The sequence below is a fragment of the Acipenser ruthenus genome, chromosome 3 (assembly GCF_902713425.1).
Source record: "Acipenser ruthenus chromosome 3, fAciRut3.2 maternal haplotype, whole genome shotgun sequence".
Taxonomy (NCBI): Eukaryota; Metazoa; Chordata; class Actinopteri; order Acipenseriformes; family Acipenseridae; genus Acipenser; species Acipenser ruthenus.
In genome coordinates, this window is record NC_081191.1 from 31,960,117 (window position 1) to 31,975,314 (window position 15,198).

At 40.2% G+C, this 15,198-nt stretch overlaps 1 protein-coding gene across 7 annotated transcripts in view; it reads right to left on the minus strand.

Annotated features, from left to right (window-relative positions):
- LOC117394896 (triple functional domain protein-like) overlaps window positions 1-15,198 on the minus strand; it is a 189,950-nt gene that overhangs the window by 57,181 nt on the left and 117,571 nt on the right. For 6 of the 7 annotated variants that reach the window (XM_059012805.1, XM_059012802.1, XM_059012803.1 and 3 more), the window contains exons 14-18: window positions 14,205-14,379; window positions 8,980-9,175; window positions 7,753-7,919; window positions 5,742-5,861; window positions 5,142-5,333 (exon numbers count right to left, since the gene is read on the minus strand). In XM_059012805.1, the coding sequence (XP_058868788.1) occupies window positions 5,142-5,333; window positions 5,742-5,861; window positions 7,753-7,919; window positions 8,980-9,175; window positions 14,205-14,379 (850 nt within the window). The remainder of the gene's footprint in view (window positions 1-5,141; window positions 5,334-5,741; window positions 5,862-7,752; window positions 7,920-8,979; window positions 9,176-14,204; window positions 14,380-15,198) is intronic. The other variant, XM_059012804.1, reaches the window with a different exon arrangement.

The window sequence follows — 15,198 nt, forward strand, 5'->3', positions numbered from 1 at the left end:
AGAATGAGTATTGATTTATTTCAATTGTGACATGCATGTGACTGCTGTCGTGTTTTTTCTTGTTACTGGGTAATTGCAAATGTCACACAAAGTATATATTGAGCTTTGAGATATTATTGATCTTTAGAGCTACAGTACACAGAATATAATAATTCTGCATGTGACAAAAAAATAATTTTGCTTGCTCCCCCCCCCCCCCCCCCCATTTTTCTTAAAAATCATTCACATCATATGAAATGTTAAATTATTATCATAACCCTAGTTCCCTGAAATTGAAATGTAATCATTACCGTATGAGATATAAACTCTTATAGCCCAAATTACCCAAGCACTTATAACAAAGCTGCTCCTTTAAGAGCCCCGTATGTGTCAGACGTCGCCTCTGCCCCCAGGAGATAAACATGACTGATGCACAAGGCTGATCGGCATTTTCTTTTCAGGCCTGCTGCGTTGGAGTGAACGCAGCGACCTTGAAGGTTAATGGTTACATTTTAATTTCAGGGAACCAGGGTTATGATAATAACCTAACATTTCCTTTCAAGTACGAAATGTAACCATTACCGTATGGGATACCCAAGCCGTCACAAGTGAAAGACTTGCAGCACCGGCAGATGTGCTAAAAAGGAAGACAACTGCCTTTGTACAGTGAGGAAGAACCATCATGCAGTGTATATGCTGCAAGGTTACACTGAGTAACCTCAACATTTAAAACACCAGAAGTCCAAAAAAGGGTGTATGTCTAACTACCCCAGTGAAACATAATACAATTTTGTTAAAAAGCATAATAAGTGGCTGCTTTTAACACTCTGGTCCCAAAACCAGGGTTCTGCTGACCTACGACATTTAGTCAGTAGAACCTGGTAAACGTATGAGGCGTGGCCCATACTGCGACAGATATGCCCTGGAATAATGCCCAAGAGGTTGCAAGGCCTCTCGCCTTCTCTGGTGGGGGCAAGCTGGCTAGATAGTATGAAATCCTGACCATGTCTGCAATCCACCTTGACAGCCGCTGTTTAGACAGGGCTTGAGACCCAAAGCAAATAAACAATTGCTCCGATTGCCGCCAGCTCTGGGTGCGGTCAACATAATACGCCAGTGTCTTAACTGGACAGAGTGCATGTAACTTTCTCTCCCTGTCAGACTGGAAAGAAGGTGGATGGAAGGCCTCCAATTTCACTGACTGGTTGATATGGAAAGCAAAAATGCTTTTAGGGAGAAAAGCAGGATTAGTGCAGCGATTAACCTCTGCAAAAAACAAACAGGCTTTTGCTGTTGAAATGGCTTGCATTTCACCTACCCGCTTAGCGGAGGTAATATGTAGGAAAGCTGTCTTTAATGACAGGAATTTCAGCTCTTCTGAATGTAGGGGCTCAAATGGCAGTTTTGTAAGCACATCCAGCACTACATTAAGTCACCAGCAAGGAACAAGGTCCTTTCTAGGGGGTCTTAACCTCCAAGCACCAAAAACTGTCCTGCCAGGAAGTATGCTCCTGGGAAGACTGAGTCAATTTTAATATGGCAAGCTGAGATAGCTGCCAGGTAGACCTTAAGTGTGGAGGGAGACTTGCAGTACATCTGCCATGGTGCAAGTCGTGGGGTCCAGATCACGTGACTGACACCACATCAGGAATACACCCCCATTTATAGCCATACTGGGAGCATGTAGATGCTGCTCTGGCATTCTGAAGTATCTAAATGACTTTGTCAGATAACCCGAGACGGCTCAAATGTCTCCGCTCAGGGGTCAGATCCAAAGCTGCAGAGCAGTTGGATCTGGGTGCCAAAGAGTCACCTGCGCCTGACTCAGTAGGTCACAAAAGGGCCCTTTGGTGCTACTAAGAGCACCCAGACCCGATCTTGCAGTGGTAATGGTGGGAAAGCATAGAGCAGAGTCTTGGGCCATCTGTGGATCAGTGCATCTATGCCAAGCGGGTTACCGCTGTCCACTAGGGAATACTAGTGGGGACAATGGGTGGACTTCAGGGTCGCAAAGAGATCTATCTGTGCGCGCCCGAACCGCTCTCAGATGAGGTTCACAACCTCTGGGTGAAATCGTCATTCCGAACTGTGGGGGCTCCCTCTGGAGAGGAGGTCCGCTGTCCAGTTCCTCACCCCTGGCAGGTGAACTGCTTTTACTGAAAGCAAGTGGTTGGGTTGTGAGCCCATAGCAAAACTCCCGGGCAACACGATTGAGACCAAGAGACCGGAGACCCCCTGGTGGTTGTATAAGCCACCACTGTGGTGTTGTCTGTCTGGAAAGAAATGCTGCAGGGCCAGATGAACTGCCCGCCGCTCCAAAACATTTATGTGAAGACCGTCCCATGGAGGTTCCCACACTCCCTGGACTCCCAAGTCATTCCAGACAGCGCCCCAACCTAGGTTGGAAGCATCTGTAGTCACCACCTCTCTCCTTGTGACACAGCCCATAGCTGCGCACAAGCACAGATGAGCTGGTTGTTTCCACCACGAGAGAGCCTAAGACAGAGTGCCGGACCCTGTGGTTAAATCAGGCATGGAGATGGTGCATGCGTAAGCGCCCTATGGGAAGGATCTGGGATGCTGCTGCCATCAGGCACAGAAGTCACTGGAAGGTCAGTACCCTCACCGCTGTGTTGGGCTGAAACAGCTCCAAGCAGATTGGCGATCGTGATTTCGGAATTGAGGCTTACGCCAAGATAGACAGCCCTTTGAGAGGGTGTTAACTGGCTTTTCAACTGGTTCACCGTAATACCTAACTGTTGGAGGTGGTTGGTGACCAGTCCCGTGCGTAACACTGCCTGTACTGGTGAATCGGCACATATTAGCCAGTCGTCCAGATAATTGATCACTCTGATGCCTTTTAGGTCTCAGAGGGGCCAATATAGCATCGGTAGTACACGGGGCGGTAGTACACGGAACTCGTACGCTAGGGGTACTCAATAGGCTGACTCCGGTCCAAATCAGAACCGCAAGTACATTTTGACTGGACCGCCAAGTCATATGCCAATCTATGTTTTTATTTGCATTCATATTGGAAAGGCTGTGAATTTTTCAGACAACATAGTGTAGCGATTAGTGCAGTCAGGTTATTTCTGGATGTAATATACACTGTTTAAACTTGTTTGAGAAGGTTTCAAGTTAAATGTCCCCCCCCCCCCCATATCCATTTGGTCAAAGTACACAAATGCCAAAGACAAAGTCGTAAAAATTCCTTTCCGTAATCACAAACTGAGATCTCTGCAAACATGCAATTCTGGACATTTGACATGAAGCAGTTCTCTATTTTCCTCCTTGAACACGGAGAGGGGGGAGAGTGTCAATTAAGTTGACAAGACAAAGGAAACTGTCAATCACAAGCTGTGGGCAAGGCCAAGGAGTGGCTAGAGGTGAGCTGACCTGTGTTTAAGCACGTTGCGTGATGTTAAACACCACCCATGAATTCAATGATCCATTCAAAACGGGTCGAAGTATAATTCAAAAAAACTGGATCAAGATCTGAAGAAATCTGCTCTGAAGTGGGAACAGAATCAGATACGAAAATGGCTAAAATCTTGTCCTGAGAAGGCCAAAACCAGCTCTGAAGAGGGCCCTGCTCTCTGCTCTGCACGTAAACTCTAATAAGGAGTTATGACTTAGTCAGAGCTCACTCCTTCCTCAGGCAGGCTGAAAGAGAAAATGGCGCTAAGCAGGGTTGCCAGATCTGTATGACACCTGTAGCCAAAAGCTCAATCAAAAACAGCCCAATATAGCCAAAAAGCTGATACAAAAACAGCCCAAAAGTAGCCAAAAATGTATCACTTAAATTTACACAGAAGTTTAACCGAACAAATTCTGATAACCAAATCTGCAACCCATGGAACAACCAAACCACCAGTGGCGATTCTGGAAATTAGCACACCGGGGGGGCACCAACAGTGGCACAACTTAATTACAGAGTATTTTTTGGTTTACTTTTTAGGGGTCTACAGTCAAAATGCTTGAGTGACATGCAATGTGCGATGCTAGTTTCAGTTTGCATATTTTGACAGAGCTGTCAACTTATAAACAGCGTGCTCATTTACACTTCCTGCAGCCTGCTTATATGCCAAATGAAACTGAATGTCATGCAACAACTTTCACTGACAAGGTCAAATCACACGCAAGTATGAATAGACAACGGGGATCCGCTTTGCAATATATGAATGATGAGAATACAGTGTTATGTACCCTTTTTGTCTTTATTTTGATTGACTGGACCATGCATATAAAAAAATATATATATTTAAAAGTGCCAACATCTGAAGAAGCATGCAAAGTAGCCAAAAAAACAGAAAACCGCGACTGCAAAAAATTTCCGATGTCTGACTTTCCAAAGTAGCCCAATTCCAGACATGGCAACCTTGGCGCTAAGCCTTATGCGTCAGTCGTGTTTATCACGTGGGTGCGGAGACAACATCTGACACATACGGGGCTCTTAAAGGAGCAGCTTTGTTGTAAGTGCTCAGGTAATTCGGGCTATAATAGGATATCCCATACAGTAATGGTTACATTTCGTACTTGAAAGGGAACAGGAGTTGCACACAGAATTATTTATAGAAATGCTAAAGAAAAAAAAAATCCTTGCTGTGATTCTGACCTGACTAATAAATGTCAATTACTACTTTTAATATACATTGACATATTTAATAAATCAATCTACTTCACCAGCTACCAGTATACAGCATGTAGTTTATGGCAGAATAATAGGAAATGATAAAATTAGCTTAACTGTAAGCATTGAATGACATACTTTATGCCATGGGAAAAACAAAGCAGCAACAGCCGCTGATGAGGACTAAAATATGATGAGGACTACTGAATTCAATAACCAGCAACAGGCTTTACTCTACTTCTGTCATTGGGTACTTCTAGGTTACCTTTGTCTTCTGTTATTTCTGAGCCTACTGATAAATGGACAAAACTTTTCCAGGTTTTGAATTCAAATTATCAGCGTAAGGAGCTCTGACGAATGTACTATTCTGACCCACCTCTGCTCACTGACAGTGCCCAATACGGTAATACCTCATGTCCCTTTACAGAATGCATGGCTCCAGCATGACTGGCCAAAACAAAGCACAGTCTTGAAAAAATAAATATTTGACGGGTTTCTAAGTGAAAGCCTTACAGCTGGAGAGAACCCTTACCTGCTCTGAGGTTTTGTAGAAGGCGACTGAGGCGTTGACAAGCTTGAGTCGATCTTCCATCTTGAGCATGAGCTGCTGCCAGTGGGAGGCCACCTTCTCAGCACAGTCCCTGATCATGTCCATGTCATAGTGGTTGGACTGCAGCATGGCCTCGGCTTTGTGCTGCACCTGCAGTGCACTCTGGTGGGTTTTCTGATGACCACAGAGGAAGAAATGGCAGGTTTAGAAAACGAAGCACTGCATGGGCAACCACTAAATGCTTAAAACACTGTGTTACTTGTGGAATTAGTGAAAAATATGAATATTTTACAACTGCTTTATTTTAGTCTTGCCCCTCCATCTTGTATTTTCATCAGTAATAATTATGTTGAATGCACTGCCCAGGAGATAAGGGGTTAAAGCGTCTAATTTCTACTGATATTCTACTTCTTCCTTATTTTAGAATGTGAAGCACAAGGCTAAGTGATTTGACACACAGCAATCCAGAGCTAAGATTAAAAGATGGAATCCCTTTGCCTCCATTTTTTTGCTGGCAGACTAGATGTCACAGCCTTACTGTACATGCTGTAAACAAAACTGATCAATTCAATCTTCACTTACTTCAATGGCATGCTGAAACTGCTCATGCTCCCTCTGTAGCTGCTCAGCCTCTTGCAGTGAACTGGCTGTGATGAGCCCAGCATTCAACATGGACTCCCCGTTCCGGATCCACCCCAGCACCTGTTCCGACACACACAGCATACAGTCACTCTGCAAGGAGCACCAGCACTCTACCTCCTCCAACCTCAATGCATAGGGAACAAGGCATCTCCTCCAAAGATGCCAGGACATGAAAACACACAGGGAGCTGGTTATCAGCTAGAGGGTAAATTTCACACTCTGTGGTCCTGATGTACCTGGAACTACTTGGTAGGCAGAATCTGGCTGAGAGCTCAAGGACACACACACACTGCAGTTTCATATATAAACACATGTTGCACACAAGCCAAAGCAGAATTAAACGGCTTTCTCTCCTAAGGCATATTTACCAGGCAAGGTCTGCTCAGTATATTAACAAAGGAAAGTACTTTACGTGCACATGTTTACAGTGTGTGTTACTTATAATAAACTTCTACTTTGTGGTATAAATAATGCCAAAGTTAGTCTTGTGCAGTTTAAGTGACTTAGGAGAAACGGATGTCGTATATTAAAATAAACAAAAGGTAAAACTACTCAAATCTAGCATTGCAGTGAATAGAAAGAAACAGGAATCTCAACACAAATACTGTACACAGTAAATAGTGTGGCCTTTGATTAAGTGAATAATGGTTTACATTATTTGTTATATTTCTACGCTATATAAGATTTAGGGAGCATTTGCCATTAAGTAGTGTTATAAGACACGATAATGTCAGCTTTGCAAAAAGGATGCAAACATCCATTATTTGTTGGTAAATGGAGGCGTGTCAGAGAATTAATAGAATAGGACGTGGGGGTAGCCCTTCGTGTAAGTGCATACAGATAAATTATTACAGTCAGTTAATTTACACCGACAGGTAGATGGATAGTTACAGGAGATCAAATTAGTTAGGCAGCAGCATAGGTATACAGCTTCATTTTACTGCTAATGACTGTGTGCAGCAACTAACAGCAATCATGATGATTCATTTACTGGAATTGATTTTACACTAAACTGAAGCTACATCTGGGCACCAAATGCTGCTTAATGTTAAGCACATGACAGTGCATAGTGCAGAAAGCAATGTACTACTAGGATGCAAACTATATCCTTCAACAAACCCTCATGACATTACTATAGAATTGCTATGGACACTTTAGAAGAGATGTGCAATGTGTTTTAGGAATAAAATAATAATAAAACATACCAAAGCTACAATATGTTGAAAGGTATAAATAAATTATAAAAGCACACATTAAATTCACAATGATTACTATAATTTTTTTTGCAACTGATACTACTGAAGGACATCCGAGGATGCTGTAGAACTAGGTGGGCTTCAGTCAGTTAGGGGTAGACAGGTACCAAAATGCAACTGAAAGATTTACTTCTAGAGTTTTTGATTGTTTTTTGTTCTTAAACATTGGGTAAGGGGAGAGGAAACTGTTGTTCACTACTGACCGAGTCTCTCTGGGTGTTTGTGTTCTGCGCTGTGCAGATTAGGATTGTACCCATCACAACTGATCCATGGGTTAATCTTAGACCCCTGATCTGTTCTACATGGTTGGCTGAGCAAAGAGATTACTGCTAATTCATCACGGATGGGGCAACTGGCAGCTGCCCACAAACATCCAGTCTGATATGTACAGCACAAAGACAAACAAACACTATATACAGCATTTGAAAAACAAATGTTTTATGTTTATTTATTCATTTGTTTAATTATATTTTGTAGTTATGAATGGTGCTAGACTATACCAAATTCCTTTACAGTTATTAAAAAAACACATACAATTTCCTCCACAAAACAAAAAGTGAAAAAATAAAAAAAGTACTCCTTGCACAAAATCACTGTTCACAATGGTTGTACTAGAAGGTTTCTTTTGTGGTGGAGCTGCCCAAAGGCTAATGCTGTTAAGAATCATCAATTCAGTTCACAGTGTGGTGCATTACCTGTTTGACCTCTGCCTGCAGGTGGCGCAGTTGCACGCACTGCTCCAGGTGTCTCCGGTGTTGCTCTGCTGCCACATCCAGCTCCTGCTGTTTCTCATGCAGGAATTCCAGCAGATCCTGGACACGCGTTGCCATGTCAACATCCCGGTCACAAAGCAGCTCCACTCCTGAGTGTAACATAGAGCCCAGAGGAACAGAAGTAAAAACACAAATCCTACAGTACCTAACCACAAATTACAGGCTTTTGTAATCTCACATTCAACCAATTCCTTCGCCTCACCCTTCTGTAGTTATAATGACTTAATGGTTAATAATTTGATTTGGTTTTCTGTTTCATTCTTTTATTTTATATACCCCTTAGGAAAAGCTAGAATTCTGGCCCGTGCTTCCCTTCAATATTAGGGCAGTTCAGCTGTTTTTGAAGGATTATGTGGACTTGTCACCATCAATAAACTTTCTATGTTATACTGTGTTGTTCTCCTTATAGAGGCATTTCTTTCTATAAAGCCCTGCCTATCTGCATTTACTTAACCAACCAAAAGCAACTGCAAATGCAAGTGCATAGTGCTAACATGAAGCATGTAAACAGATCCACGGGTCACCCTGTGTGTTAGGGCACGTCATGAAAGATATACTCAGAGAAGATGTGATGTGAAAATCCTGTATGATATGGAAACTGTTCCAAAGCATTAGATTAACCAGCTTATGCATGAATTCCAAAAAAAATTACTAAATTTCAATTATAGTACATTTGTTAAACACCAATTGTCCATATACTACTCAAACAGCACTGAGCTTTCATGAACACTTATTTCACAGGCAACAACTTCCATATATATATATATATATATATATATATATATATATATATATATGGATTACACACACATACACATATATATTACACCATGTGATTAATTTCCATTGGCCATATGGTCCAACTGCTAGACTAAACCTATATCATGCAATTTCCCTTAAACCAGTGTTCAGCTGGCCTGTATTTTAAACAATTTATCAGATGACAGGCGTAAAAGCACGGTCCTAAAGGGTTAAATTAACTTTAAAGTGTATGGCAAGGAGGCTATTTCATCAATATGAGTCATACTTCCATCCCTGTTATCCCCCAGCATTAGCCTTATATACTGTTATTACATAGGCCACGGATGTACGTTAATACTGTGATGCTGGAAGGTGCAGAGCCGCTGCCCCTGGTTTCTGTGCTCTTACCTGAAGTCTGCACCTCGTTGACGTACTGCAGGAGTTCCTGTCCCTGGTGAATGACGTCAAAGGTCAGGTTGTTCATGGTCAGGGCTTTGTCAGCATGGTGCTGCAGTCTCTGCTCTGCCAGCGTCAGGTCCTCAGTGTCAAAGTCATTCATCTGCTGGGACAACTCGTCATTCCACGACTCCAAGTCAGAGATGATCTACAAGACAAAGCAGATCCAATACGTTAATGATATATTTGTAAAGCGATATTCACGTGAATACACTAGTATTATCTTCAACACGCTCAAGTTAACCTTTCCACCCCAAAGCCCAAAATAACTGTATTGCCAGCTTTTGATGGGATTGTGTGTTTTTTTTTGTTTGTTTTTTTAAATAGGTGCTTATAGTCAGCGGTAGAACTAAGAAAATAGTGAAAAAGATATTTATCAGTGATGAGTTTTACTTGACTGATGTTTATTATAGTTGTAACTATTTTTTTGTAATTTATGGATCTGCTATGAAATCTAATAGGTTGTTTCTTACATTAGACACTAAGAATAAAATAATCTTCAATTGTGTAACAGAATATGACACCACACTCTTACTTTCTCAGCTAAAAAAATAAAATGCTCAAACTGAATTAAAGCACCTTAGTACTGACTCAGATCCAATGTCATTCTCCTGCTAACAAGCCCCTGAGCAGTTCACAAACCCAATAAAAACAGAGCTGGGACTCCCTACTGAGACGCTGCGATTTTACCTACTGCATTTCATCTTTAATGGCTTCATTTAAACAAGAAACCTCCTCTCAGCAAGACCAAACTGATCAAATTAATGTGAACTAACAGCAATTTAGGCAATGAGCTCTAATTAAAAATATCTACTTTGTTAATCGTTTGCTAAGCAATGTCCAGTATTTGTAGTTCCTTCCACTATCAACTGAAATCTGTCCTTTTTGAGATGAACACTAGCAATGCATTTGTTTTATTTATTTATTGTTGGATACAGCAGTGGCCAGATAAATTTACTGTAAGGCTCAGCCAATCTATACACTTCATATTCAGATGGACAAAAGCTCAATTACCTAATAACATTTTCTATTTAAAAAGAACACACACTGTGTGCCAAGATCCCTTGATTTTTGCACACTCTGTTCAATTCAGCTTCTGCACTCATACAGCACCCTGCTGGGTGACAGTGCAGCCCAATGAACTGGCCCTGCAGTCACTTAATACCAATGTGGGCAAGACGCTGATTTGGTTTGTCAAAACTCATTAGCATCATTCGGGTAAAAGTGGTCTGTTTTACCAAAACACTCTGCAATGCAGTAAGGACCAAGGGCCTATAACTAAAATAAATCGCATATATTACCCTGTGATATTTTGACAAGTAAAATGTATAAACACAGCCCCATAGCAAAGATAATATCATCGCATCAGTAAGAAACACCTTAACATAGAAAAATAACCTAAGAGAAGGTGCTGTACAGCTATGGCAAAAAGTTTTGCATCACCTAGAATTTTTGGATTGAGACAATTAAAAAAAATAAACAAAAAAAAAAACACAACTGTTTGAACAAAATCTATCTTATTTATTTATCACCATGTAAATCAAAGAAACTACAAAATGATATTGCAAAAGTCTACCAGAAGCCATAATAGTAGCACAGTATTCCAAATTGGATTTCGAAATGTCACATTTTTCAATTGTCAGTTTTTTGTTAAGTACATGGAAAACTACAAAGGGGTATGTAACTCAGTATGTTAACGTAACATTATTCAGCGTGTTTCATTTGACTTTATGAAGCAAAATGTGTTAATTATATAGGGTGATGCAAAACCTTTGGCCATAGCTGTTGACAGACATTTCAACAAAGTGACTTTATCAAATGTCTACCTTTTTTTTTTGTGATTAATAATTTATTTTTTAGAAGAAAACTGAACATCACAATAACAGAATATACAGTAACCCAGATCTGAGCAGCCTGCCCCAACCTATTTCCCCCCAGCCCCCCCAACCCCTCCCAAGGACCCAAATAAGGTAAAGAAGAAAAAAAAACAACACACTATTCCATGATCAGCGCGGACACTTTAGCATAGGCCTCCTTCCATATTCCAATTGCAAAGGCAGAGGCGCGGTTGACTCTGGCAGTAGAAAGTTCTAACAGAATGACATCAGAGAAGGTGACCATCCAGTGTCGCCAAGATAATGTGTGGAGGAAGCCAATGCTGAACTAGGAGTTTTTTGGCAGCAGTAAGACCAGCTAACAAAGTTTTCTTTTGAGGAACAGAGAGTTGAAGTGTAGAGTTGTCATTGAGAAGAATTAAAGAAGGCTCCAGAGGAAGTTTATAATCAAGTATCCCTGATAAAGTGGAAGGAACACGGTTCCAAAAAGAAAAAACCTCTGAACAAGACAAAAACATATGCATAAAAGTGCCTGGAGTACCTTGTTGACAAAATCCACATATTGGATTGGGGGTAAGCCCCATTCTGAATCTCCTATGTGGAGTTAAGTAAGCTCTGTGACATAATTTGTAGTGAATTACTGGTGGTCTGGATTCCTTGAAGCTGAAGAAATATTAGCCCACACAACAACCCACGAGATCTCTTTGTTAGACGGATGGATAGTGGTCCCAAGTTGTAAGTAGACCTAGAGGTTTGTAAGATTTTTGAAGCAAATGATTATAAATAACTGATATAAAACCTCTTGTCATAGTGCTATTAGTGAGCCAGTTCCTTATAGAATGAATAGTGGGGATTGTGTCCCAGGGCACTCCATATGCACTTAGAGCCGATCTTAGTCCAAGATACAGAAAAAAAGAGAAGGCCATTGACCCCAAATAAGTCCCCAAATAAATGAATCCCTTTGCCTGACCAAGCTGGACATATAAAGGGTTGATTACCAGTAAGAAAGGAACAATTATGCCAAATAGGAGTATGGTAATGCCATTTCTCTTTAATATCCATATATCGCTCAACAGCCCGCAGGATTGCAAATGAGTTAGCTATGATAGGGCCAAACTGTGTAATACATTTCTTCATAGAAAAACTATTAAATAAAACATCTTCTAAACGATGTGGAAGGACTAACACTTTTTCAATTGAGTGCCAGGGGGTAGAAGAGATGGTAGCAAACCAGGATCTAAGAGGACGTAGCTGGAAAACAAAATGGTACAATTTAAAATTCGGTACCGCTAACCCACCTGCTGATCTGGCACGCTGAAGCGTAGCAAATTGTATTCTGGATTGCCTCCCTTTCCAAATAATTTTTATTTTTTTATTAGAGAATGTAATTTTTCCCAGTATGTATTAGGAGGGGATAGAGGAATCAGAAATGTCTATTTTTTAGTATTACTGAATATGTTGTGATTTAGGGTTTACAAGCCCTTAACTAAGGACTTGTAAAATGTAACAGTAGTTTAGTACATTATTCATTGTAGAAGCAACACCAGATAAATGGAAGCTGTATACAGTGTATGTGCACCAGTATGCTACATTCCATTCTCCAATACATTCTGCCAAAGGGTGACGCGTCATATGAACAAACAAGAGACACAACACACACAAGTAACAGATAACAAGCATTTGCCCACTTCTGAAAATAAAAGGTGGAATCTACCAATATGGTATGGAGAATCATATAAAATCACAAAGGACACATGTACACAGACTCTTAGAACAACATTCTTATGAGAACCTATTGCACTAGAGTTTTATTTAATTACAGTATGAGCTAGCATACTGTATTTAAGATAGGAATTGGTCAGTCTGTTGTGTTTGCATTCTCTCCTTTACAGATAAGATGTAATGTTTTTTTTTTTCCTCTCTTCCCATTCTCTCTCATCATTATAATGGAAGCCTGGTATCTGAAACCTGTTTGTACTCGCTGCAGAGTGGTACTTGTAAAAGATTTCCATCTGTGCCCGCCAATGCAGGAATAAAACTCAAAAGGATTTAATTAAATTTTAAAAGATAAGATCAATAGTTTTGCTTTAATGATTATAAAACAGGTTCCTACAAATTAAAAAAAAATAATTGAGAATGCAAACGTAGCCCGTTCAAAATATCCCGTTGATGTTCATTCCGAACTTCCTTGGCCCTACTTCCTAGGAATATTATTTGTGTGTGTTTGTGAAAATACTTTAAAAGGTAAAGTGCTAGAATTGTTACAAAGCACATAAGCATAAATAACTGCACCTTGAATTCCGTTTTTCAAAACTGTGCAAAAGGCAACTGTATCCAAAGGCACCCCTGTATGTTACTTCCCCTCCTTTTTAAAAAAAATAATATATTTATAGCACTGCCTTGAACTTCTTTTACATTCTACATAGATTGCACTGCAGGCTGCTAAATTATAGATTATCCCCTGCTGAAAACTTCATACCTAACTTTTTAAGAGGGCAGGTTAAGACTCTGATAGAGAGTATTTTTGTCCTTCCAGTGAATATACCCATGGAACTGGATAAATACTCCTCCTCATTCTAGAGGGCAGCATGATATGTGACCTTTAACAACAGGGCAAGGAGCCACACATTACAATTCTTCTAAAAGGCCAGCACTTCTAACAATACAGCACATCATGCGGTGGTTTCTCCCGAGACATAACCCTAAAGAAGCTTCTTGTTTGATAATAGGAAGCAGTCATGTTCGGCCAAGAGGTGAGGAAGCTACCAGGTGTGTGCTTAATGACAGACCAGGAATTCTTTAAGAACCCTTTCATGAGACACATCAAATCTTTATATAATAAAAAATTCCCCTTTCACCACTGCATTCAAGCAAATTCTGATGCAAGTTGCAGTTACACATGGTGGTGATGCTGGGGGTGGGGGTGACCACTGTGATGTTCACTTTAATTCCAACCGGTATCAAAAGTTTATTAAATAAATGGTGTTATGAAGTTTGTTATGCCTATCTTGCCTATTGTACTAGGGTACAGAGCAGTTGAAACCAACACAATGAGAAACTGTTTGATGTTTAGGATTTTTCATACTCATGTGTTTCATATGACCATCTCGCTGGAAGCAACTAATGGGTACTTGGGTATCTCCAGTACATGAGCTTTAGAAAGCAAGATAATTACTGAAAATTGAAAACACCATAATACTGAAAACAGTGACACCATCTAGATATGCGTCTGCTTTGTTTGTTCACCGCTAGATGAATCTGCTCTGTTAAACAAAAAAGCGTCCTTTTCAAGGGTTGTTCCTTCAGCATCTTATAAATATTTACACAGAGATAAAGACTCACATCAATGGCATCCCTCTCGAATATCCGGAGCTGGAGGAAGAGTTCTAGCTTGATCTTGCGCTCCTGAAAGAGCTCTTCCATCTGGGCCTGAGCCTCATCCAGCTGCTGCAGTACGCTCTCGATGTGGTTGATGGAGCTGTTGTGGGGAGTCTTGTTGCTGGAAATGGCAGAATCCCTACAATAAACATATTACAATTACAAAACGACTTCATCCATCTCTGATGCTTCCACTAAAATGTTGAACCCTAAACATGGCACACTAAATGTTGATCACTATAATAAGAATGTGTTAAGTATAATTATTAACAATATATTAAATAATATCAAGTAATGACAAATAAAGAGTACAAAACAAACAACTTCCTTTGTTAGAGTTTAAATGACCTTGTGTTGTTTTAACAAACTAATCTGAAAGTTGCCAAGACATAAATGTTCTTCCCTCTTATGTAAGTGAATCAGTCTCAACACAAGACAAACTGTATACAAACATCCATTCAGAAGTGACATGGAGACAGCTCACCTCAGGAAACAAGACGAGATCCTTATCACACATTGAGTTATTACAGCAGTATTTTTTTTTTAGCCATATGTTAAGACTACATTTTACAGTAAAAACAAAATAGCCAGTCTCCTGCATTAAAGTTGGTTCATCTTAGAAAAAACACACCCACATAACTAGTGCATGGTTCATCAATTTATGCAATTTCACAACTTGTAAAATATACCAGTAGCATGCCATTAGATAAAGAAAATATATCACTGTTATGTACATGCAAGACAGACTCTTAATGCTCATCCAGTCTAACTTCTTTGACAAATGACGCAGAATTCCAAACTAATATTGATGTCACTGCAAGGTATACTACTTTACCTTCAATAGCTTGGAAAAATAATTCTGTATATCTTGACCTTTTAACTACTTTAACAAATAGATACTATTATGGCCTTCAGATGTAGATGTAGACATACAGAGACATAGGTCCACATTTAGGAC